Below are 25,453 nucleotides of genomic sequence, written 5' to 3' on the forward strand. Positions count from 1 at the left end.
ATAAGAGCAAGTGAAATATAACATCATCATAATTATCACTATATTACTCAAAGATTTGTAAAAGGACATGCAATTGAGTAGCAGGGGCACCGCTTCTTTAGAAAGAGGTGGAAGATGGGTGAAGCAAGAGATAAAGTAAAGGGAGAATCAGGAAGCATATAAGTACACCATAACGTGATATAAGTGTGCGAATGTGTAGAGTTGAAATTGGTAGCTCACTCTGGTCAAGGGTTAGAGAAATGATAGCAATCACAGGGGAATCAGGCCAGCAGCACCTAAACAAATCCTTAAGTAGTAAATCAAAGGGGAAGTGATATGCTTCTGGCGTCTGACAGCCAGGGAAGCGTAAATTTGTCAATCAATAAGTGTGTTTTAGCGAAAAGAATTTCCATATGGCAATGTTCTTTAATTGAAGAGATGACAACAGAATATGGGGTGGGGCAGCATTTTTCCAAGCACGCTCTATGGCTAAGTAAGCTGCTATCAGAACATGTGTAAACAATAGCGCGAAATTTAGGAGGCCAAAAGGATAAACCCAGACCAAAATGAGACACTTGAGGGTTAAGCACACATGAAATACCAGTGATCTCATAAAGAAGTTAGGAAACATTCCTGCAGAAGGGGGCAATATGGCACTCCCACCAGAGATGTACTATCAACATCATATTTCCTCCAGCATTTCAGGGAATGAAATGGATTTATCTGACTGGTGTGTAGTATCACTGATAGTATATTTTCATCACTGTTTCCCAATGTGAAACATTTCTGGAGAAAAGAGAGGGTGTTTGTAGAGCTTGATGCCAAGAGTTGAGGGGTATGTCAATTTGCAGGATGGATTCCCTTGAGGCCATATTAGAAGATTTTTTATCTGGATCAGAATAATATATTATAAATAAAAGAGATCCCTTTAAATTTGGTCGTTGGTGAAGCATAGAATGAGAGCAAGTCTTTCCTCACTGTATTAGTGGTTAGGGATACGGTAGAGTGAATGTGATGAGTTTGTAGATGAATGTAGAAGTCTTTGTTGGGTAGATGATAGGTTTCTGAGAGTTGTTGGAAGTATTTGAGGCCCTGAGAGAAGAAAAAGGTCCCCAATCCCCAATGCCTGCTGTTGTCCAGCGTTTTAGTGGAAGGTCCAGATAGAGTTTTAAAGAGAGAAGTGGTAGCTGTTTCAGGGCCTGTTGGATTACTTTTTTAAACCTTTAAATGATATATGCTGCTGCAAATATAAGTGCAGTAAAGATTCTGAATGTTGTACCTCCAGCTCTTTTACACACAGCAGGTTTACACATATGACCCTTATAGAAAATAGACTTACATGCTATTGTCTTACTCCATCACTACAGGTAAAACTTTTGCCTGGACACTAACAGTCATCATTACTAGAGCCTTGCTAGGATAATTTAATCATCATATGTATGTAGAATATTATTTGTGGAACTGCGTCACCAGTGTAATGATGCATTCATGGTTTGCCTGGTGATAACAAATTCCTCTGCCCTTGAAAGCCTGAGGTAACTTGAAACACATTCAAATTCTCATGTTACTTTTAAACACTTTCTCCGTCCAACTGCATCACTGCTTGTTTCTGTGATGCCAGTCATCATCTGATCTATTATTTAGGATGCAACTGAAGCACTTTCTATGAGCTTATTACATTTCTCTTCTTAGTTTAAATCAAATTATTAGCAATGTGTGTATTAGTGTGGAAGTAAAGAAAAGTAACATGGCTTGGTACTTTAACAGGATACGTAATCAGCCCAGTGATCAGGCAGAGAGTAATCGTAACTAGCAGTTTACTAAACACGTGAAAAGTTAGAAGCAATAATGCACAACAAAGGTCAGTTTGGCAAAACACATACATACAATGCAGAATAAGGGCTTGTTTAGACTTGCAGTTGGGGGGGGGCCTTAAAAAAATATATGCATGTTTTCAGCAATGTTTTTATCACCCCCAAACTGCCACCTCTTAAGCTGCAAAGGACAGGGGTGTTTACATGCCACGTTAGCAATTCTTTGCTTTGAATTTGTGGCAACAATTCTCAGCGGTACTACCATTGAACATGACCCATTCAAGTGAATGGCGATGCTCCTTAAATGCCCTGCAAGTGAGTGCAATGCATGTGGTTATAGTGCATTGGTATGGCTTTTATGAGGTTAAAACAGGAGGTGAGGAGGCATCATATCCCCTTCTCACTGCCTGTCAAATGTCTCTGAAAAGTGATCCAAGAGGCATAGCAGTTTAGATGCAAGTCTAAAACTTAGCTTAATAGAAAAACGTATTATGAAAGCTGCTCAAACATGGACTCCTCACAGCAATGTCCCTGTGGCTTAATCAGGGTAATGTGGTTGCAAAGTAAAGCCTCTACAATACTCTATAGAGAGTTAAGCTGAGTATCACTACTTAAAGTGGTTGAATTCTTTTTTTCTAAAATGACAAACATGTTATACTTACCTGCTCTGTGCAGTAGTATCGTAGACAGCAGCTCCGATCCTTCTTTTTTGGGGTCCCCCGCTGGCGCACTAGGCTCCTTTTCTGCATGTGCCACCATAGCAAGTCTATAGACACACACAGTGCAGCTCGGCAATGCCCCCCACTCCCTCCTCACATGACTTGATTGACATCAGCAGTAGCCAATTGGTCTCACTGCTGCCTCTGTGTCCTGTGAGGATAGAGGGAGAAACTAGCGCTACCCATCTTGTCTCGGTCCCTTATTGTGATGTCATCAAACCATTTCAGTCTTCTGGAGCCTGAGAGGACCCCGCCACTTAATAGCCAATGGGAAGTGGTCATGTCACCCAAGCAGCGACATGAGCAGCAGAAGAAGGAGCCTCCCACTCAGCAGTTCAGAAGGGTGAAGACTTGGGACCTATGGACCACATTATTACAGTTTTAGGTTAGTACAGTTTTAGGTAAGTATAAGGTAATATTTATATTAAACTTTGAGATTAGTCAGTGGAGAATGGAATTAAAGGCTAGTGGGAGGAGGGTTTCAGTCATGCACTTTAAGTCTTATTTCCCCCGTACACACGGTCGGATTTTCCGACGGAAAATGTGTGATAGGACCTTGTTGTCGGAAATTCCGACCGTGTGTAGGCTCCATCACACATTTTCCATTGGATTTTCCGACACACAAAGTTTGAGAGCAGGCTATAAAATTTTCTGACAACAAAATCCGTTGTCGGAATTTCCAATCGTGTGTACACAAATCCGATGCACAAAGTGCCACGCATGCTCAGAATAAAGAGATGAAACCTATTGGCTACTGCCCCGTTTATAGTCCCGACGTACGTGTTTTACGTTACCGCGTTCAGAATGATCGGATTTTCCGACAACTTTGTGTGACCGTGTGTATGCAAGACAAGTTTGAGCCAACATCCGTTGGAAAAAATACTAGGATTTTGTTGTCGGAATGTCCGATCAATGTCCGACCGTGTGTACGGGGCATTAGAAGGAGATTATGGGGTTGATTTACTAAAAACTAGAGTCAAATATCTGGTGCAGCTCTGCATAGAAACCAATCAGCTTCCCATTTTTTTTTTTTTGTCAAAGCTTAATTGAACAAGCTGAAGTTAGCAACTGATTGGCTACCATGCACAACTGCACCAGATTTTGCACTCTCCAGTTTTAGTAAATCAACCTCTATGTGTTAGGAATAAGAATGCCTGTCTCCAATACCTAATTTACCACTAAATGATTCATTTGAATTTGCACCCTTTTAGTATTTCCACCTGACAAGAGCCTTTAATGTTTTGAACTTGATAATGCTGGTGACTGAGCCATATAACTATGTACTGGGACTGTAAAAAAGCAATAACCCACTCTGTGAATGCTGTTTAAACTGTTTGATGCTAATAACTGCCAGGTACTTTCTCTGTAGCAATACGTAGGTACACTCTGCTGGCAATACACTTTGAGGTTGGGATTTGCAGACTGGCTCACCAATGTCGATTGAAATAACAAATGATCAATCCATGTCGCTTTTTCTTAAACAGAGTGTTGGTACCTCTGCCACCCATGCTATCAAGTGACTAGGTCACTGAATGAATATACCAAAGACCCTGGGAGTATCCACATAATACTAGGATACAGGTTGAAGGACTACTTGGCCTGTGATTGGGAAAGGGGTCTAAATATATAAGCTGGGTTCAGTCTGAACTCAGTCAAATCCCTGTTCGGCAAAAACTCATGGGATGAGGTGACATGATCGCATCCCCGCTGGACAAATCAGCTGCAACTGGGGCATTCCCTGCCCTGAAAATTTATATACACAAGAGGGTGGGGATACTCATGTGGCCATATTAGGTCAATGACACAAGCATTCCTTTTCCTTTGTGTTTGTGTAGCTGTGGGGTTGGGATTGCCCCAGCCTCATTTGATTGGGAAAGTGGGGAAGCAAACATGTGATAGATTCCCACAGGTTCTGCTGAATTGGGTTCAGATAGAACCCAGCGCATCCCTGTTTATCTGATAACAAGCTAACCTGATCAGCTAGATTCACTGCCAGTCCGTGTTTAGATGAACTATCTTACTTATCATTACTCCTGTGTGTTGCTACTCCTTATTTTTACATTAAGGTGGACCCAAGGTCGGAAATAATTTTCATGCTAAGCGCATGCATGCTAAGTAATGTGTAATTGTAACAAGCACCTGTATCTATTGTAATACCCATCGCAGAGTTCACTTCCTCTGATAATGCCTTCCTCTGATAATGCCTTTATCTGAAACAATGCCTTTAGCCAATTGTCTGGCATTATCTTTGTTCGGGCATCGATTAGGTTTATATTTACTTCCTAAACAGAAATGCTGTCTTAGAGATTATGCAGTCTTGTAAAATTATGATGCCTGTGCAGCTTTCAACTGTGTTAACAAATGTCTGACAGATTAGCCACAGCTACAATGGCCATGGGAGTAAAGGAGATAGAGAATATGCTTCTTCCTGCCTCTAGTAGCTTCACGACATCTTCTCAGTCTAAGCAAGGGCACATATCTGGAGCTCAAGGACTGCTTCATAATGATAAAAGGTAGGTTGTTTTTGAAAAAGTTCACTGGTGCTAACTATTGTGACGTGTTGGGAATTTATTCAGGCAGATTTATAAAATTACAGAAAGGTCTACTTTAGATAGATCTAGGTAGGTTTAAGAATATGCTCCCACAAGGCCATGAGAGGTTTTCCTGTTATCAGCAGGACACAATGAGCAGAAGCTCTGCTGACTTCCATCATCCAATCATGTGCAAGCAAAAATGCTGTTCTCTTTATTTTCCTTGCACGTAATTGGGTACCCTTTGTAAAGTGAAGCTTTACCTCATTTACTAATCTCTGTAGCAACTGCACTTTGCAAAGTGCACAGTCTATTTGCCTATAGTAACTCAACATCATTGAACTGTAGAGGAACATATAAAGGGTTATTGAGTGTGTCTGGTATTGGGGTTGATTTACTAAAGGCAAATCCACTCTGCACTACAAGTGAACTTGGAAGTGCAGTCACTGTAGATTTGAGGGGAAGATCTGAAATGAGGGGAAGCTCAGCTGATTTTATCATCCAATCATGTGCAAGCTAAAATGCTGTTTTTTATTTTCCTTGCATGTCCCTCTCAGATCTACAGCGACTGCACTTCCAAGTGCACATTTCTTAAGTGCACTTGTGTGACGGGTGTCACTTTGGGCGGGGGGCTTGTAGAACACAGCTTAACTTGGAGAGCTCTGGAAACTCTGTGTCCAGTTCCACCAGCCCCTCCTATGTGTAAATAACCCTGTGTCCATTAGGGGCACAGGGTGACCGAGAACCCCAGTCTGATCTGTGCTAGTTGGACTCGCTGTACAGCCACACTGGAATGTTGTATATATGTATATATTGTGTGTTGTCTCATTCTGTTCGACTCTTTGCTGAGATCGTTTGGGGTGTGGCTGTGTTCCATTTTTCTATTGTGTCTGTCTGCCTTGGGTATTATGGGATGTCTATGTAGATTAGCTGTGAGAGGGGAGTGGGAGAATTCCTCCAACAGCTCTCCCAGCTGATTGAACAGTCTACCCCATCCTGAATGCAAAGGGAGCGTTACCTCTGTGTACCTGTGTTTCAATAAACAGTTCACGTTCCAGCTTGCAGCCAAAGGAGTACTATCTAGTTTGTGGTTGCAAGTGGTAGGGAAGATCTGATATCTATATTCCGACAAGAAGGAAGCGGTATATGATGAAAGCACTCAAGCGGAGTGTGGGATGTTTCGTTACATTGGTGGCAAGAAGTGGGACGCTTCCTGCAGTCTGGGACATCCAACCCTCCACCTGGATCCAAGATCAGGATAGCAGACTTCAGTCAACCCAGCGGAGATATGGATCTGCTGCGGATCGTCCTTTCAGCATACTCCACGACTGTGTCAGCGCATGTATACCTGGAGCTCGGGCAGCAGATTCAGGTAGGACTCTGGATTGGAGCTGTCAGGGACGTGCCAGTGCCTTTCAGGGGAATATGCGTGCACGCATGCGGGGTCCGTCCAGAGTGACACGGCAGAATTCCCCCACTGGTGTGCGCGCTATCGCTGTTTGGCGCCAAGGGCCCTTTAAAAGTGTGACAGCTGCACTCATGCGGTGCTGTTCGTCTGCAGCTCCGTACCTGTGTTCCTGAACCTGCCTGCTGATTGTCATTACTGTTATCGACCTGGCCTGCCTGACCTTGCTATCTTCTTGTGACCCGTTGCCGACCTCCTGCTTGCCTGACTACCCTGTGATTATCCATTTGCTAATATCTGCCTGATCTCCTGCCAACCCGGACTGTCTGACCCTGCCTTTGCCTGTGCCTTGTATTGCTGCATTCCGGCCTTCTCATCCACCTCCAGGTGCCGCTGCTTCTATACCTCCTACCTGCCTGTCTGCTGTTCCTCTTCTGCCTGCCAGCATCTGCAGCTCAGCCATTCCAGAAGGATCTCTACTCAGCATCTGTGCTGGCCTCCGCAAGAACCTTCACCAGGCACTCCTACCCACTGTGCTCACGAGACCACTGTTCCCACTCCAGTGGCTCCTGAACCAGCGCTGTAAGAGAGGTTTTCTCCTACCAGTCGGGCTCAACTGCCAGATACCTAACAGTACGAACAGCCATGACTGAGCCTGCAGGAGAGACTTCCCCCATCAAGGAGATCTGCACGCACCTTGCAGCACTCACCCAGGCCGTGAACACTCTGCAGGATAGCTACAACCGACTGGAGGGACAAGTTCTGAACCTTACTGGTAGTGTGGCCTCTGCCTCAGCGGCTGCCCCAACAGACTGTCTCATCTCCTTCTGTGGTAATGCTTCCACCTGAACCAAGGGTCCCCATTCCTGAAAGGTTTTCTGGGGACCGAACCAATTTCCGGGCCTTCCGCATCGCTTGTCAGCTTTACTTTGCCCTGCAGCCACGGACCTTTTCTCTAGAGGCTACTAAAGTGGGGTTTGTAATATCCCTCTTACAAGGAGAACTCCAGACCTGGGCTCACCGTTTACTTGAAACAGACTCTGCACATACCCAGTCCTTACCTTCCTTCTTCGAGGCTATGGCTCAGCTTTACGAAGAACCTCAGCGGACTGCTACAGCTGAGTCAGCTCTGTTCGCGCTCCAGCAAGGCTGCCGACCGGCCGAGGACTATGTCACGGACTTCAGACGCTGGAGCGCGGACACTCAATGGAACAATGCAGCTTTGCGCCACCAATTCCGCATGGGCTTGTCCGAGGGCCTGAAGGATGAGCTGGCTCGGGTATGTCTGATACCCTTGAGGAACTTATCACCCTGATGATTCAGATTGATCGACGCCTCCGTGAACGTCGGTCTGAACGCTCTTCCCAGCAAACACGCCCAGTGTGGATGACCACAAAAGTTCCAGTTCCTGCTTCCCGTTACTCACCTTCCACCTGCTCAAATTCGGTCACTCCAACACCTGATGTTCCCGAACCCATGCAGCTAGGACTAATGCGATCTACTCTGTCTCCAGAAGAACGAGCACGCCGATGCCAGCTAAACCTTTGCCTTTACTGTGGTGGAGTAGGCCACTATGTACACAGCTGTCCAGCTAAGACCCGTAAGTGTCCCCTTCCTGCTCCGGCCAGTTTATCTGCTTTGTCCGCTAATGCAACTCAACTTGCTCTCCCTCTCTCGTTACAGCTCCAGGGAAGGACAATCCAAGTCAACGCCATTATTGACTCCGGGGCATGTAGTTGCTTTATAGACTCTGTCTTTGCCACTCAACAAGATATTCCCCTAAAAGGACAAGACGCATAAACTTTCAGTTTTCCTGGCTGATGGGTCCCACATTAAATCTGGGCAAGTCTCTCAGGAGACCCTTCCTCTGCCTGTCACCAGTTCTTCTCAGCATAAAGAAATTCGAACCTTGGACATCATCTCTTCTCCGCTATTTCCGATTATTCTGGGCATGCCCTGGCTCCAGGCCCATAATCCTTATGTCAATTGGACCACCGGTGAAGTCAAGTTTTTGTCATCCTACTGTCAAGAACATTGCTTACATATACCCTCCAGATCTTCAGCCACCTTACTGTGTATGGACATAGATCAGGACCTCCTTCAAACCATACCAGAGGCCTATCGGGAGTTTGCTGATGTGCTCAGTAAGAAGGGAGCAGACTCCCCGCCACCCCATCGTCCTTATGACTGTCCAATTGAACTTCTTCCTGGGGCCGAAATTCCTTTTGGGCGCATCTTTCCCTTATCTGAAAAAGAGCAAGAAGCACTTAAGTCATATATTGACGAGAATCTAGAAAAAGGATTTATTCGACCTTCTACCTCTCCAGCTGGTGCCGGGATATTTTTTGTCTCTAAGAAAGATCAGACCCTTCGTCCATGTGTGGACTATTGGGAGCTAAACAAAGTCACGGTTAAGAACCGATACCCGTTGCCCTTGATACCTGAGCTATTTCAGAAGTTGAGATCTGCTGTCATCCTGACCAAACTGGATTTAAGAGGAGCCTACAACCTGGTCCGCATCCGGGCCGGGGATGAATGGAAAACAGCTTTCCGGACTCGTTTTGGGCATTATGAGTACTTGGTCATGCCCTTTGGCCTATGTAATGCTCCTGCCACTTTTCAACATTTTATCAACGATGTATTCAGAGACTTCCTAGACATCTTTGTATTCGTTTATCTAAGACGATATTTTGATTTTCTCTGGGTCACTTAATCAACACTGGGAACATGTTCTCAGAGTCTTGGGCCGTGTTCGTCTGCACGGGTTATACGCTAAAGCCGAAAAATGCGAATTCGAACAGAAGGACATTCAGTTTTTGGGGTTAGTGATCTCCCCAACTGGTATCAAAATGGATCCTCAGAAGGTATCCGCCGTGCTAGACTGGCCAGTTCCCCTGGATAAGAAGGGGGTGCAACGCTTCATAGGGTTCGCAAACTTTTACAGAAGATTCATCAAGGGGTTTTCCGCCATCATCTCACCCATCACGCAACTAACCAAACAGAACTGTCGCTTTCACTGTAGTCCGGAAGCTCAGGACGCCTTTGAGAAACTTAAAAGGCGTGTCACTTCAGCCCCAATTCTCAGTCATCCTGACCCGTCCTTACCTTTTATCATGGAAGTTGATGCTTCCGAAGTGGCCGTGGGAGCAGTCATCTCTCAGCGGCAGGGCAACAAGGACCTAATGCATCCCGTGGGATTTTTCTCTCGAAAACTCTCTCCGGCTGAACGGAATTATGACGTAGGTGATGGAGAACTACTTGCTATCAAAACAGCGTTGGAGGACTTGAGGTATCTGTTAGAGGGCGCAGTCCACCCGGTATTAATATATACCGATCACAAAAATTTAGAGTATTTGAGATCTGCCAAACGATTGAAACCCCAGCAAGCCCGTTGGGCTCTATTCTTTACACGTTTTTGTTTCCATATCACATACCGGCCAGGAACAAAGAATATTAAGCCAGACGCGCTATCCCGCATGTTTGATAACCCCAAGGACTTATCTATACCTGATACCATTCTGCCTGCAAACAACTTTTTACTCCTTCAGACGGATCTTCTGTGCCTGATCAGGGAGGCATCCCCGGAATCTTCAAGCCCCCAGGGAATCACCTTAACACCTCAAGACGGGTTATTGTGGAGAGGAAGCCAAATCTTCGTGCCAGAAAATGTTCGAGTCAAGGTGCTAACCCTACTTCACGACCATCCACTTGCAGGGCATTTTGGGGTCCGTAAAACTTTTGAACTTGTGCAACGCACGTTCTGGTGGCCTAATTTGAAGGAGTTCTGCAGGAAGTATGTCAGCTCTTGCCCTGTCTGCATCCAGAGTAAGACCACAAGGAACCGAGCCTGAGGACTACTAAGACCCTTGCCAGTACCAGACAGACCCTGGTGGATAATAGCAATGGACTTCATAGTTGAACTACCATGCTCAGAAGGGTGTTCAGCGATCTTTGTGGTCGTTGACCGCCTGTCCAAGATGGCCCATTTTGTACCCTTAAAAGGAACACCTTCTGCTGTGGAGATGGCCCGTGTGTTCATCAAAGAGATCGTCAGGCTGCACGGAGTCCCTGCAAATATAGTGTCTGACGGGGGGTGCAGTTCACCTCACGCTTCTGGAAGGCCCTGTGTGAGATCTTGAAAATTGAGCTAGCTCTGTCCTCAGCATACCACCCCCAATCTAACGGGCAAACGGAAAGGACAAATCAGACTCTAGAGCAATACATTCGGTATTTTACATCTTTTGTACAGGATGATTGGGTGTCCCTGCTGCCCCTAGCGGAATTCGCTTATAATAATGCCAGCCATTCTTTGCCAATTACGGTTTTCATTTATCCTTTTTACCTGATTTTCTTCCAGAATCCTCAGTTCCAGCGGTCAAGGACACATTGCAGTTTCTCAGCCACAATAACTGGATATTACAGGAGGCGGTATCCAAGGCACAAGCAGACAGTAAGAGGACCTTTGATCAGAAAAGAAGAGGGGATCTGAACCTTCAGCTTGGCGATAAGGTATGGCTGTCTACCAATAACATTAAATTGATTTGTCCTTCCAAGAAATTTGCTCCTAAGTTTATTGGTCCTTTTTCGGTTAGAAGGAAGATTAATGAAGTGTCTTATGAACTATGTCTACCTGATTCCCTCATAATTCACCCTGTATTTCATGTATCGCTGTTGAAGCCTGCCCTGCCTGATCCTTTTCCTGATAGGGGTACCAGGGCCCCCGAACCTGTCCTGGTGGATGGAGGTGAGGAGTATGAGGTGGAAGCCATCGTGATTGCAGAAAAAGACTGGGGCAAGTACAATTCTTAATAAAATGGAAAGGGTATGGTCCAGAGAATAATTCATGGGAACCTGACAGCAATATCCATGCAAAACGCCTAATCCATGCTTATTTTTCTGCCCACCCTGAAAAGAAAAGTTACTTGGGCATCCGGAGGCTGCCCGTTGGGAGGGGGCAATGTCAGGGACGTGCCAGTGCCTTTCAGGGGGATATGCGTGCGCGCATGTGCACGCGGGGTCCGTCCAGAGTGACACGGCAGAATTCCCCCACTGGTGTCCGCCGTGCGCGCTAGTGCTGTTTGGTGCCAAGGGCCCTTTAAAAGTGTTACAGCTGCACTCATGCAGTGCTGTTCGTCTGCAGCTCCGTACCTGTGTTCCTGAACCTGCCTGCTGATTGTCATTACTGTTATCGACCCGGCCTGCCTGACCTTGCTATCTTCTTGTGACCCGTTGCCGAACTCCTGCTTGCCTGACTACCCTGTGATTATCCATTTGCTAATATCTGCCTGATCTCCTGCCAACCCGGACTGTCTGACCCTGCCTTTGCCTGTGCCTTGTATTGCTGCATTCCGGCCTTCTCATCCAGCTCCAGGTGCTGCTGCTTCTATACCTCCTACCTGCCTGCCTGCTGTTCCTCTTCTGCCTGCCAGCATCTGCAGCTCAGCCATTCCAGAAGGATCTCTACTCAGCTTCTGTGCCGGCCTCCGCAAGAGCCTTCACCAGGCACTCCTACCCACTGTGCTCACGAGACCACTGTTCCCACTCCAGTGGCTCCTGAACCAGCGCTGTAAGAGAGGTCTTCTCCTACCAGTCGGGCTCAACTACCAGGTACCTAACAGGAGCCCTCCAGGTTACTGGTATGCAACAGGGCAAGTACTTTCCAACCCCAGAGCAACAGGCCAGTAACCAGCGGGCACTGCAGATGGCATTCCTGGAAGAGCGGCCCCAGGAGTAATGGGTGACTGAGTTGGACAGGCTGGTCCAGCAGGAGAGCTGGACAATAGGTATTGGGCTCTACAATGGCATGCAGAGCAAGGATATGTCTTTGGTGGCCCTGGATTGCTGTTCGAAAGCCTTACAGATCGTTTTGTGTTTGGCGATGAAGGGGAACCTACCCTTGAGGACCTGCGAGAACACAGAGAGGCTATGCTCGGTGTTGCAGGGGTCTTAGACCTTAAACCTGATCTGAACTATTTGCTAAGGAAAGAACAGTATCTGGAAAGGGCATACAGGAAACTGCTAGAACACGTTCAGCAGCATGCCAGAGAATCGGCAGCGGAAACTCTGGAGATTGCCATCTCCAAAGCTGAAGGGCTGACAACAGAGCAGACCTCTGCTAACCACTGTCCAGCACCAATAACATCTTCTGGGTTCTACGGACAGGAGATGGTGAACCTCTATCCCCAGACACCAGTTCCAGAGACTGGGGATTTAATATACTTCTCTGCTGAGGAAGGACAACCTGGTGAGCCTCCAGCAGAAGAGCTGGCATCAGGGCCAAACATCACTGAGCTCTGCCCAGCTCCAACAGCAGCATCTGTGGAGTTACCAGAAACTTCTGCAGCTGAATTGCTGACAACTGGACAGAGGGACCAAGACCTCTGCCACACACCTGCGGCAGTTCCGGAGGCCAAGGGTGAGAAGGAGATGATCACTTCCCAGCAAAAGATTAAGATCCAGGGGGAGAAGGGAGAGGAGGTATTCATCCTCCCTTCCTAACAGTTGGCCAGGGTGGAGAAAGTGATCTTTCCTCCCCAGCAAGGATCGGTGCAGTTGGGAGACAGTACCAGAGACATATTGTCCCAGCAGCCAGATTAGGGTAAGGCCGGTACCCCTTCCCAGCAGCAGATGCCACTCTAGAATGATGCCACCAACCCAGCAGAAGAGCTAGCAACAGGGCAGAGTGCTGCTGGCCTCTACCCTCAACTAACAAAAGATGGAGTTCCTGTGAAAGTGGATGGGACTTCTATCTCTACTGATACAACCCCAGAAAATGGTGCGGCACTGAGACAGGAGGATGTCAGCCATGCTTTGCAAGCATTGGGGGATTTTCCTCTACCAAAATTGGATGAGTTTTCAGTCTCCACCTGTATACTCCAGGGAGGCAGGGCAGTTAGCCCAGATCCCCAACAGCATGATGAAGTGAGCCCAGTCACTGTCTTCTCTCCAGTGGCTGAAAGGACTCCAGGGAGAAGGGCCAGTCCACGCTTCTCCCCAGCGGCGGGTATGTTCTCTGAGAAAGGCAGAGGTTGGCTGGGTGAGTAATGCTATGTTTAGGACAATTTATTTGGGGTACTGTGTGGATACCGGCATTGGGGGACTGGAACTACTGACTAACTTCGGAGTCAACCCGTCTGGGGTCTCCTCCTGTGTTAGTCCCCTGCCGAAAGGGGAGATTTGGGCGTGGGGCTTGTGGAACACAGCTTACCTTGGAGAGCTCTGGAAACTCCTTTCCAGTTCCCCCGACCCCTGCTATGTGTAAATAACCCTGTGTCTATTAGGGGCACAGGGTGACTGAGAACCCCAGTCTGATCTGTATTAGTTGGACTCGCTGTACAGCCACAGTGGAATGTTGTATAAATGTACAGTATATATTGTGTGTTGTCTCATGCTGTTGGACTCTTTGCTGGGATCATTTGGGGTGTGGCTGTGTTACATTGTTCTATTGTGTCTATCTGCCTTGGGTATGATGGGATGTCTATGTAGATTAGCTGTGAGAGGGGAGAGGGAGAATTCCTCCAAAGGCTCTCTTTGCAGAGTGGAGAGTTTACCCTGCCCTGAATGCAAAGGGAGTCTTACCTCTGTGTACCTGTGTTTCAATAAACAGATCATGTTCCAGCTTGCAGCCAAACGAGACCTGTCTAGTTTGTGGTTGCAAGTGGTAGGGAAGATCTGATGTCTATATTCAGACAGGAAGGAAGTGGTATATGACAAAAGCACTCAAGCGGAGTGTGGGACATTTTGTTACATAGTGCAAAGTGGATTTGCCTTTAGTAAATAACCCCCATAGTGTTTGATTATTAGCTACTCTTTCATCACTAGGAAAGTTACAATTGTCAATTTCAACAAATCTTTTAAAATCTTAATTTAACTGCAGTGCATTTCTTCATGGTTTTAAAAGTATTCTTATGCTTAGTTGCCCATGGCCATACATGGCCTATTTATCAAAAGTAGTGTGACTGAACTGAGCATAATTTGCAAAAACCTGAAGCAGTCCACTCCATAATGATACAAGCATTCTCTGCATGGGAAGAGCTTGCTAAATTACAGACACACTTTCCAAGATATTAAACAGTGGACTTTAAATGCTCAATCAGTTTTCTCACCAGAAAACTTCCCATCACTGCATACATTCTGCATTTAAACTACGACTAAGCTGGAAAGAAGAATGGGCTGCTTGCAATCAAATGTAATCAGAAGATCACTGCCTGTTTTTCTCAGAAAAATGTGTCAAAGCAACAATGGTCCAAAGGCATGTGACCTTAATAGCACCCCAGGCAAGAAAGCTTGACAAAAGCCAAGTCATACAAGCTGGTCAGATATCACCAAGATCAGTACAGAATCAACAGACAGGATTGGATGTAAAATACATGCCAAGATCAAAACCAGATGTCATCAGAGACAGATGCTGAATCTGATACCAGAGATGCAACTAGCAAAAAGTCCAAAATCCTAATTTCATCCAGGTGCCAGAGTTGCTGTCCGAATGCTCCACACACCTCTCACGTGCGCTACCCCCCCCCCCCACTTGCTCACTTTGTATCCCAAGCTCTGCTTGCCCATCTGCGGGTCCGGGGCTGGCCTAGCAGGTGCCGCTGGGTAGAGGGGAGGAAGGAGAGCGTACACACATCCGCTTTCCTCCCCTTCTTATTGTTGATCCAGAAGTGACGTGTGACATCACTTCCGGTTCCTGGTTGACATAAACACATGTGGCGGGGTGCCTACACCTGAAAACGTTGATTGCGATACACAGGTTACATATCGCCGCCCAGAATGAGAGCAATAATTCTAGCACCAGACCTCCTTTGTAATGCTAAACTGATGGACTTATAGGTTTTTTTTCGCCTATGGAAAATGTACCTAAGTTTGTCGCCATTTCACGGGTGCACGCAAATTTTAGGTTTGACAAGTTGGGTATCTATTTACTTGGTGCAACCTCAGCTTTTATATTTTACCAAACAATTGGGTAATTGATTGCGTTTTTGTGCCCTAAAATTACCTTTGCTGTAATATCGTGTGACATAACAAATTGGAACTACAATACCACTATTTTATTGTCTATGGTGTCTGCTTTCAGAAAATATATAATGTTTGGGGTTTATGTATTCTTCAGACCTAAAATTATTTTTTAAACGTGTGCAGAAAACGCAAAAATGGCTCTGGCAGCAAAAGGGTTAAAGGATAAATTCACCTTCGGGAACAAGCTACATGTTCCACCTGTAAGCTTTGTTAAAAAAAAGAAAATTTGTCAAGCCCTGCCTTCAGTCATGCATGTGTAGAAGGATGGCTACTCATACCCTCTGTCTCTGAACATGTCAAGTAAACAGGGACACCTGAGAAATCAACAGGGACATCGGACATTCTAAAAGCTATGACATGATGTCATGAAAAAGGATTCCAAATAAACACATTTTTTCCCTATAATATAAACACATTTTCACTTAAAATACCCAGTTTATAAAATAAACTCAGAATTTCCTTGTTCTAGTATGACGATGATGTCGCCTCTAGCTGTCCCAAGTCACGTCACACAACTGAAGAAGTATCTAAGTAACATAAATGTTTTGAAAACATCCCTCTTGTCCCTCACGCTTGGCTCTTCAGTTCACTATGAGTTGTAAATTGAGGATATCAAATAAGCTACAAAATGCTGACCCTGTGACCCATGGAAGCAGTGTATGTTTTAAACATCTGCTGGAGCAGCCAGGAAGTGTGACCCTACTTGTACTGAGGTTGGCTGATGTACTTCGTAAATATTTTTGCACTAAGAAAAAGTGAAGGAGAATTCCCTGTTCTCACCAGATACCAGGCCACGTTCTATTATCCCGTTTCCAAAATATGAATTTGTCTATTCTAGTCTGTGAATCGAACCATGGGATTTAATGAACTAACCACAAAGTGTTCAGTGGTCAAAATGAACTGTGTGCAATCTTTTGCAAGAATATCTGAGCATTAGCGACTAACTGATCAGAGGAAACACTTTATACAATTTATGAATAAAACTTGTGATTAGGTAACTGTTAGGAAAAGAAAATGCGTAGCATGTATTAGTGTGCTATTACTGGGAAATTTACCAGTTCTGGAATTGGGTTTGTCATCATTATTAGAGGTCGACCGATATGGGTTTTTCTCTGGCCGATGCCAAAGCCGATATTTAGAAATCGCAGTGGCCAATGGCCGATATATGATGCCGATTTTTTTGGGCCGATATATTAGGCCGATATCTTTTTTTTTTTTCCCTTCATCGCATAAAATCTAACAGTTAGACCCCTTTCACACTGGGGCGTTTTTCAGGCGCTTTTGGGCTAAAAATAGCGCCTGTAAAACGGCTCCCCTGCAGTCTATGTGAAAGCTCGAGTGCTTTCACACTGAGGCGATGCGATGGCAGGATGTTAAAAAAAAGTCCTGCAAGCGGCATCTTTGGAGCGGTGTATACCGCTCCTCCACCACTCCTGCCCATTGAAATGAATGCACACCGCTGCCGAAGCGCCTGCAAAGCGTTTCGGCAGCAGCATTTCAGGGGCGCATTTAACCCCTTCTTCGGCCGCTAGCTGGGTTATAAGCGCCCCGCTAGCAGCCGAATAGCGCCGCTAAAATGACGGTAAAGCGCCGCTAAAACTAACAGCGTTTTACCGTCAACGCATGCCCGCTCCAGTGTGAAAGCAGCCTTAAGTAATAAGTGATACAGAAAATTTTTTATATTTAAACATTTATTAAACAAAACAAACCTCCAATCAGTTCACTTGTATGTATAATTTAGATTAAAAAAAAAAATAAGTATCTTAAATATTAAATACACAAAAACAGGTAATCAAAACTTTTGGACGAAAAAAAATGGGCTAACTTTACTGCTTTTTTTTTTTTTTTTTTAATTTCATTAGTGTATTTTTTCAAAAAAAATTGCGTTTGAAAGACCGCTGCGCAAATACCGTGTGACATAAAATATTGCAACAACCGCTATTTTATTCCCTAGGGTCTCTGCTAGAAAAAATATATATATAATGTTTGGGGGTTCTAAGTGATTTTCTAGCAGAAAATACAGGATTTTTACTTGTAAGCAACAAGTGTCAGAAAAGATTTAGTCTTTAAATGGTTAAACTGAGAACTTCTCCAGGAGTTCAGTCTATTGATAAAAGAACCTGAAAGAGATACAAATGTATCTTCTTATCAGACTTGGCAGGCTGCCCAGAGGAGGAGAGAAGAAAACTTCAGAAAACTTGCATTGACTTCTATTACAGAAGTCATTTGCAAGTCCCGCTGAAGGTATAATCGGCTTTTTTTATCAGCACAATCGGCCGATGCCGATTAAGTAAAAAAAGCCAAATATCGGCCGGCCGATATATCGGTCGACCTCTAATCATTATGTATACCAAACATTAATTCCGAAGTATCAAACGTTCTTTAGGAATTTTTCTATTGCTGATTTGTAATTTTTCAAAACTAGATTCTAAAAGCCCATTCACACAGGGGCAACTTTGGATCCGACTTCAAGTCGTCCCTAATCGCCTCAAGTCGCGCTACATGAGAAAATCAATGTAAGTGAATGGATCCGTCTTAATGCACACTACTGCAGTCGCTCCGACTTCAGAAAAGGTTCCTGTACTACTTCAATCCGACTTCTAGGCAACTTGTACCCATTGATTTCAATGGAAGTTGCCTCCAAGTTTGATCACTGTTCATACTGAGGCAACTTTACAGGAAGCAGAAAGGAAACAGAAAGTAATTTCCTCCACTAAACAGCCAGCCCCCTCCTTCTCACACACAGCTGATAAGCTCTGATTGGCCACTTGTAAAGTTCCCTGTCCTGGAGGCGACTTCAAGTTGTGTTGTGAGTTGCCCCAAGTCGTGCTGTGATTCATACTCAAGTCGTGTCCAAGTTGCCTCCCAAAGTCACGCTGGAAGTTGTGTTGCCCCTGTGTGAATGGGCTCTAACTCTCATATCATCTCGCACATAAATAAAGTTACATTTAACAGAATGTTGACTTCTACATGAAGGCAGATAGGTATTCTTGTGAGGTTACCCCCATCACTGGACATGATAATTAGGTGTCTAAGAACCATGGTGGCCAAACCAAGGAATTTCCCAGTATACAGAATTACAGTATTGTAAAACCCAATTAAAATCACACATGTTGTATTTCTTTTTATAGTCCTCTAGCATCATATGTTATGAGTTTCATTCGTAAGTGCCTTAAAATGGTTTAAGACATGAAATTATTACTATATAGCATTTATATAGCGCCAACAGTTTGCGTAGCGCTTTACAACATGGGGCAAACAGTACAGTTACAATACAATTCAATACAGGAGGAATCAGAGGGCCATGCTTGTTAGAGCTTACAATCTAGAATATGAAGCATATCCCTCTATAGTGTGTAGTTTTCTCAATTAAAGTGTTTGTTACTCCATTTCATATTTCTGATATGAGCCTGCTGTACTATGTACTTGTATGAGAAACTATCCTCTTCTCCTTGTATTGCTTCCTCAGTGTGCTGCTGCTTCTCCTCTCCCCATCTCTTATGCAGCTGAGAACAGAGGAAATGTGATGACTTATAAAAAAGGGAAAACATGTATTTATAACTTTTTTTTTATATCTATACACAAATGTCTTGCCTTTTATTTCTATTTTAAACGTAATGGATTGTTTAACAAGGTGATCGTTTACAATCACTTTAAGAGCTCTAGGTGTAATTTCTGTCTGCTGCTTCCTTCCTCTGCTATCATCATGAATAACCTCTGATGAATTTTCCTGACACTAAAAGAAAAATGGTGACAGGGGAGGGAGCTCTAGCAGATTGACAGCCTCAGCTCTGTTTATGTGAGCTGTGTGAAGGGGGTGTGTCACTTCCCTCCAATCAGCTCTCCGAGCTCTCCTCAATGATGTAACTTTATCTCTCCACCCCCTACTTTTAAGAGTGGAGAATTCATGTGTAAATTCAGCACTTTGAATGGCTGTAGAGAAGAAAGAGCTGCAATTAGACAGGTACAACCTATGTAGGAGGAATTGTTTTATCTCTGTGTATCACTTGAAACCAGTCACTTCACTGGGTATATGTGAGGGTTTACAACCACTTTAAAGTAGCCTTGTTTCCTAGTAGAATTGCAGCTTCCTGCTCTCCTACTCCAGTGTTCTATGCTGGTGTTTTGTCAGATTAAGCGACCCATAAGAATTTGAAACGGAAGTGATGTTCCGTCGTCACCATCTTGCTACACCCTGCACTTGTCCACAGTAAGGATACAGTGAGAAGGCGGCAAGCGGACATCTTGTTACACCCACCGGAGTCTTGCATTTCACACTTATTTTTAACAGTCAACTCAGCTTTTAGTGAAATTCAGTATTTTCAAATCCCTCATACTGTTTTGATGTTGATTTTTTAAAGCAGCGGTGTTCTGTCAGATTAGCAAACCTGTGAGATCAGCAGGCTTGCCGCTGCATGTAAAATTCAACATCTAAAAACAGTCTGATGAATTTTTAAATACTGCATTTCACTATATAAGCTCAGTTTACTGTTAAAAATAAGTGTGAAATGCAAAACTCAAGATGTCCGCTTGCCACCTTCTCACTGTATCCTTACTGTGGACAAGTGCAGGGTGTAGCAAGATGGTGGCGACAGAATGTCACTTCCGTTTCAAATTCTTATGGGTCGCCTAATCTGACGAAACAAGTCATTACAAGTGTCCTTATGCAAACTTGTATTGCAGAAACAAATAGGGTGTGCCTGACCAAGTCTGTTAGATCAGTGGTTCTCAACCTCAGTCCGCAAGTACACTCAACAGTCCATGTTTTCAGGTTTTCCTTTACTTTGCACAGCTGCTAATGACATGGCATTGATAAGAGCCATTTTATCTAAGGCTACTTTCACACTGGGTCGGGGGCGTTAGCGGGAAAGCGCTGCTAGTTTTAGCGGCACTTTCCCGCTATTATAGCGACGCTTTTCAGGAGGGCGCTTTTAACCCCCCCGCTAGTGGCTGATTAAAGGGTTAAAAGCGCTGAAGCACTTTACAAGCGCTTCGGCAGCGTTGCCCATTGATTTCAATGGCAGGGACGGTGAAGGAGCAGTGTATACACCGCTCTTCCGCCGCCCCAAAGATGCTGCTTGCAGGACTTTTTTTCCTGTCCTGCAAGAGCACCGCCCCAGTGTGAAAGCACTCAGGCTTTCACACTGGGGTGGCTTGAGAAGCGCTTTCAAGGCACTTTACAGATGCTATTTTTAGCGCAAAGAAGCCTGAAAAGTGCCCCAGTGTGAAAGGGGTCTAAGGGAAGTTCCCAAAACATAGCCCATTGGGAGTACTTGAGGACTGAGGTTGAGAACCACTGTGTTAGATTACAGAGTGCTGCCCATCAGTGCCTCCTATCAGTGCCCATCAGATCCACCTATCAGTACAGCCTCATCAGTGCCCACTGGTGCCGCCTCATCAGTGCCATCACTGCAGCCTATCAGTGCCCATCAATGTCCATCAGTGCCGTCTAATCAGTGCCCATCATTACAGCCTCATCAACGCACATCAGAGAAGGAGAAAAGTTACCTGTTTGCAAAATTGTATTACAGACTATAAAAAGGTTTTTTTTCAAATTTTCTAGTTGTGTGAACAAAATAATAAAAATTTAGTTTGGGTACAGTGTTGCATGACTGTGCAATTGTCATTCAAAGTGTGACAGTGCTGAAAGCTGAAAATTGGCCTGGGCAGGAAAGTGGTAAAAGTGCCCTGTAGGCAAGTGGTTAAAGAAGTTTCCTTGTCTCGTATGGTATACTGAGTGTAGCACCCTCCTAGGTAGATGCTTGAGTAAGTGTATATAGTTTTTGGTTTCTTTGCCTAACAGAGAGACAGCTAGGTAAATGTAAGTGCTGTCTGCTTAACAGAGATGCTGTGATTGCTTAGTATGGTATGCTCAAAATGCTCTGGTGCTGATCATGCTGTCTGGAATTTCACACTGGTCTAGTAGCTATGGGAGGTATTGGACAGTGGGTGAAAACCATTCAGATGATAGCATGAATATTCATACAGCCCTGGCCAATTAGAAGGGCATGTGCCCCAATGCATGCTGGATGACTAGTTATATCTAAAGTGCACATGGGCTCTGGGTCTTCCTCTACAGAAAGAGGTCCGCTGCCTCTCTCCAGCACAGGCTGCCATGCGGTCTCAGGTGGGTGATCTGAGGCCCTGAAACACTGAAGCTGAAACCCATGGTTCTCTTGCCAACTGATTGAGGGAGGATGTCCATGGATCCTGCCTGTTATCACTGAGAAAGGTGACCTGCATCCAGGGCCTTGTGAATACAGACCCCCCCTAAAGGGATCCTAGAGACTGTTGTTGCTAAAATCCCCCTCTTGGTGCCAAAAGTCTGTATACTGGGTGTAAGCTAAAGGGGACACTGGCTAATGTCTTGAAGAAGCAAAGACCACTAAATTCCTTCTGCTACAAAGGGACTTGCTCTATTCTATACAGCCTGCGATATAGTTCTACTGATAGTCTGCTATGCAGCCCTACTGACAGTCGGCTACACAGTTCTATTAAGAAGCTGTCCTTGCTTGTGAATAGTTAATTTGGAGTATCCTACTAAATCCCTTCTCCTATCCAAGTTCTCCAAATAAAATAAAAAAACAAATCCCCTAGTCTGGTTATAGGAGACCCGGACACAAATATTTCAAACGGCTCCTGCGGGGGTAGCGCTACATGAGTATTGTTTGTCTATACTGTAGATATCTGCCTACAAAAGGTATCCAAACTGGAATTAAATTTGGATTGGGTCTCTCTACTGAAGATACTCTGATTGGTAACTATTATAAAGAGCAAAGTAGATACATGTAATGTGGGTGAAAAATGATGCCTCCTTACTTGTACAGTAAAATATTAGAGGCATTCTGGAGGTAAGCATGTCCCATCCTCAGCTCCCAACCATCACGCGGATCTCTCTCTTATGACTGATCCCTGATTCTATCACCACACACAGGAGTGACGTACACAGGAGAACCCGTTACTTGGAAATGACTTTGAGGATGCGGTCCCACACAGTGACGACACTGCCAGACCCTGGGTGTCATTCTAAAGCTTTTAACATCGCAGAAATTTCATATATTCCAATTTAGATGCCTGTACCTTTTCATCCTTCTTTATATAACGATTTAACATGGACTCTTATTCATAAATCTCACTTGGCACACTGCTAGCCAGTGGCTTGTAAACAAAATAAATCATTATAAAGCCTAGCTTGCGTGGAATGTACCTACGTATGTCTGACACAAGCACACAGAGACAGGGTTCTATAGACCACAAAGCTAATGAAATATTCCCTAGGGGGAAATGAAAAAGAAATGCTTAGTGCTAAGTTGGCATAGGCAATCTATGGCTCTCCAACTGATGTAGAACTAACAATCCCAGGTCACTCTGTTAACAATCAGGCCCATGGTCACAGCATGCTGGGACTTATAGTTACACAAGAACTGGTAAGAGGAGAACGTTGAACCTTTTCCCTGGAGGGGGTGGTGGGGTACTGGCAAACATAAAGACCTTTCAATGGTCAGGATGGATTTCTACGGTAGTGCACTGGTTGGTAGGCATGTTTAAGGGTGGGGGATCCTAAAGGACAAGGCACAAATTTGTTTTTCACATCTTCAGGCATCGGCTTCCCTGGGTGCTCTTGGCATTCGTTCACATAACACCTCATAGCCGCATGAGCATGCTGTGATCATAGATCTGAATGTGGAGCAGATAGTGGAATATTGCCCAAGACGTGCTATCAACAGTAGACCCTACTCTGATCAATGTCTGAATGGTGAAGTATCTACACTCAGGGTTACCATTTCAACATACCTGATTAGCACTGGCCCAGAGGACAAATACCCACCGCCCCTCCAAGCCTAGTCCTCCCCTGTCCACTGGTTGCCAGCATCTGCTGTAAAGCTAGATTTAAAAAAAAAAAAAATCTCATGCTTAAAAGTCTGTTTTTATACTGAAAAACTTGGCTATGTAAATATTCCAAATATATTTTTACAAATCAGCACATACCATGACTCTAAAAAAAACAGCCTTTACACTGCAACCTTTCTGTGCAAAAATGCTTTCTTGGGCACCGACCAAACACCTCAAAGTACTATTGTTACCTGAACTGGCAAACTGGATCTCGCTGACATGTTTGCTAAACAGAAGACAGGACATTTCTTGTAAAAGATCCCAGCCTTGGTCCAGTCAGACAAAACACCATCCTATTTACTACAGCAGCCTGTCTGGGGATGAGTGTATTTTTCTTTCTTTTTTTTTTCAGTCTCTGACTTGCAGATATTAACTCTGCAATCCCCATGTGACTGGACTTTTCCTCCCCTAGCAGGCACACTTAGCACGTGCTTTAATACAAGCACTGGTTAGTAGAAAGCATTCACACACTACAAATCTCACCGCCTGTCATCAGGCTTCATTTTATTGCTCAAAGCAACTTCTCCAATCGTGTATTTTGCCATATTCCCAAAATATTTGTAACCACATGAGAACTGCATTTAATCAGGTTGTGATAACTTTGCAGTTGTGTTGTAAAACACAATGAAATAGGATTTCCACGGGTATTAAAATCCCCCCAGATCTGAATCAGTAATAGCACTAAATGATAGGGTTACCCCTTGGGGGGGGGTGAAGAAATGAAAAGATACAATATATACCTTGTCATTATTTTAGCTACACCTCTGTCTATCCATCTGTGTATGTCTATGCACCTCTGGCTAGGTTTTGTTACCCATGTACAGGTTAGGCTTGGTAAAAAAAAGTAGATGGGTGGGTGGATAGATAGATAGCTAGATAAGAAAATTGATTACTGCAAGAGATTGGTCAAATGTGTAGATAGATATGCATAAAAATAACACAAGTATACATAACTGCAAGAGACAGGTCAAAGTTTCAAAAAGATGATAGATAGATACAAGAGATGGGTCAAAGGGAGAGAGAGAGAGAGAGAGAGAGAGAGAGAGATGTTAAAATGGAAGATTACTGAAAGAGATTGGTCAAATGTGTAGATAGATTGATAGATAGATATGCATAAAAATGACACAAGTATACATAACTGCAAGAGACAGGTCAAAGTTTCAAAAAAGATGACAGATAGATAGATAGATAGATAGATAGATAGATAGATAGATAGATAGATAAACTAAAGGATAGACAGTCACTTGTGTACCAAAAACTTCAGAATACAAACTATACACGATGCCTGATTTCCATGTACTGTAACATATCTATGTATGTCTATGTGATGTATATTGTAGGTGAGCCCTGTCCCAGGCAGGCTCTTAGAAGTTACCTGTGTTCTGTAGGGAGAGCCTCCCTTTCTGATTGGCCAGTTTGTCTGCTCTGTCCTGGCTGCTGTCAGGCAGGTCTGTGGCTTCTGTCCCGAACACGGCATCAATGCTGGCGAGTAGCAGTCCCAGAGTGACGAGTGTGTGGAGAAGTTGTGCGCACATGGTCCCGTCCTCACACTTAGAGCTGTAATACGGAGAGGCTGACAGATCAGCCTGTACTTGTAGCACTGGCCAGCCCCCTTGCAACTCGATCTGCCCACCAAATACTGGGAATGATGAGAATCGGGGAGGGATGGAGCCTCAAATATCCCCTGCGAGCTCTGCTGTCACTTGAATGAAGGAGTCAAGCAGGTGTTGTCTTAGGCGTGCACCAATCGCAGCGCCCCGGCGCTTTGACAGCTTTCGAAGTGGGCGGGGCGCCCCAGCCTACTCACTACTACGGCGAGGTAGATGATGATGGATGGATTTGTGTCGGCTCTGCAGGGCTTCCCTTCTTTCCGATGTCAGAGCTAAGGCATGCAGAACAATAGAGCTCACATAGGCAGCGTGGTCGCATAAAGTGCATCATCCTGTCTGGTCAGATTTCAAGTAAGGATCATCTGTAGGCAAGAGGTGCTGGTTACCTTTGTAGATGATCACCAAAAAAGAAATAATATTTTAAAGGGAATCTGTCACGTGTGAGGCAAGATAGCAGTGCTATAGAGCAACATGTATCAGTTTT

At 44.6% G+C, this 25,453-nt stretch overlaps 1 protein-coding gene across 1 annotated transcript in view; it reads right to left on the minus strand.

Annotated features, from left to right (window-relative positions):
* STC2 (stanniocalcin 2) overlaps nt 1-25,057 on the minus strand; it is a 66,818-nt gene extending 41,761 nt beyond the window's left edge. The window contains exon 1 of the mRNA XM_073624049.1: nt 24,735-25,057. Within this exon, the coding sequence (XP_073480150.1) occupies nt 24,735-24,894 (160 nt within the window). The 5' untranslated portion in view covers nt 24,895-25,057. The remainder of the gene's footprint in view (nt 1-24,734) is intronic.
* Nucleotides 25,058-25,453: the final 396 nt, after the last annotated feature.

The sequence above is a fragment of the Aquarana catesbeiana genome, linkage group LG03 (genome assembly GCF_042186555.1).
Source record: "Aquarana catesbeiana isolate 2022-GZ linkage group LG03, ASM4218655v1, whole genome shotgun sequence".
In the NCBI taxonomy this organism is placed as follows: Eukaryota; Metazoa; Chordata; class Amphibia; order Anura; family Ranidae; genus Aquarana; species Aquarana catesbeiana.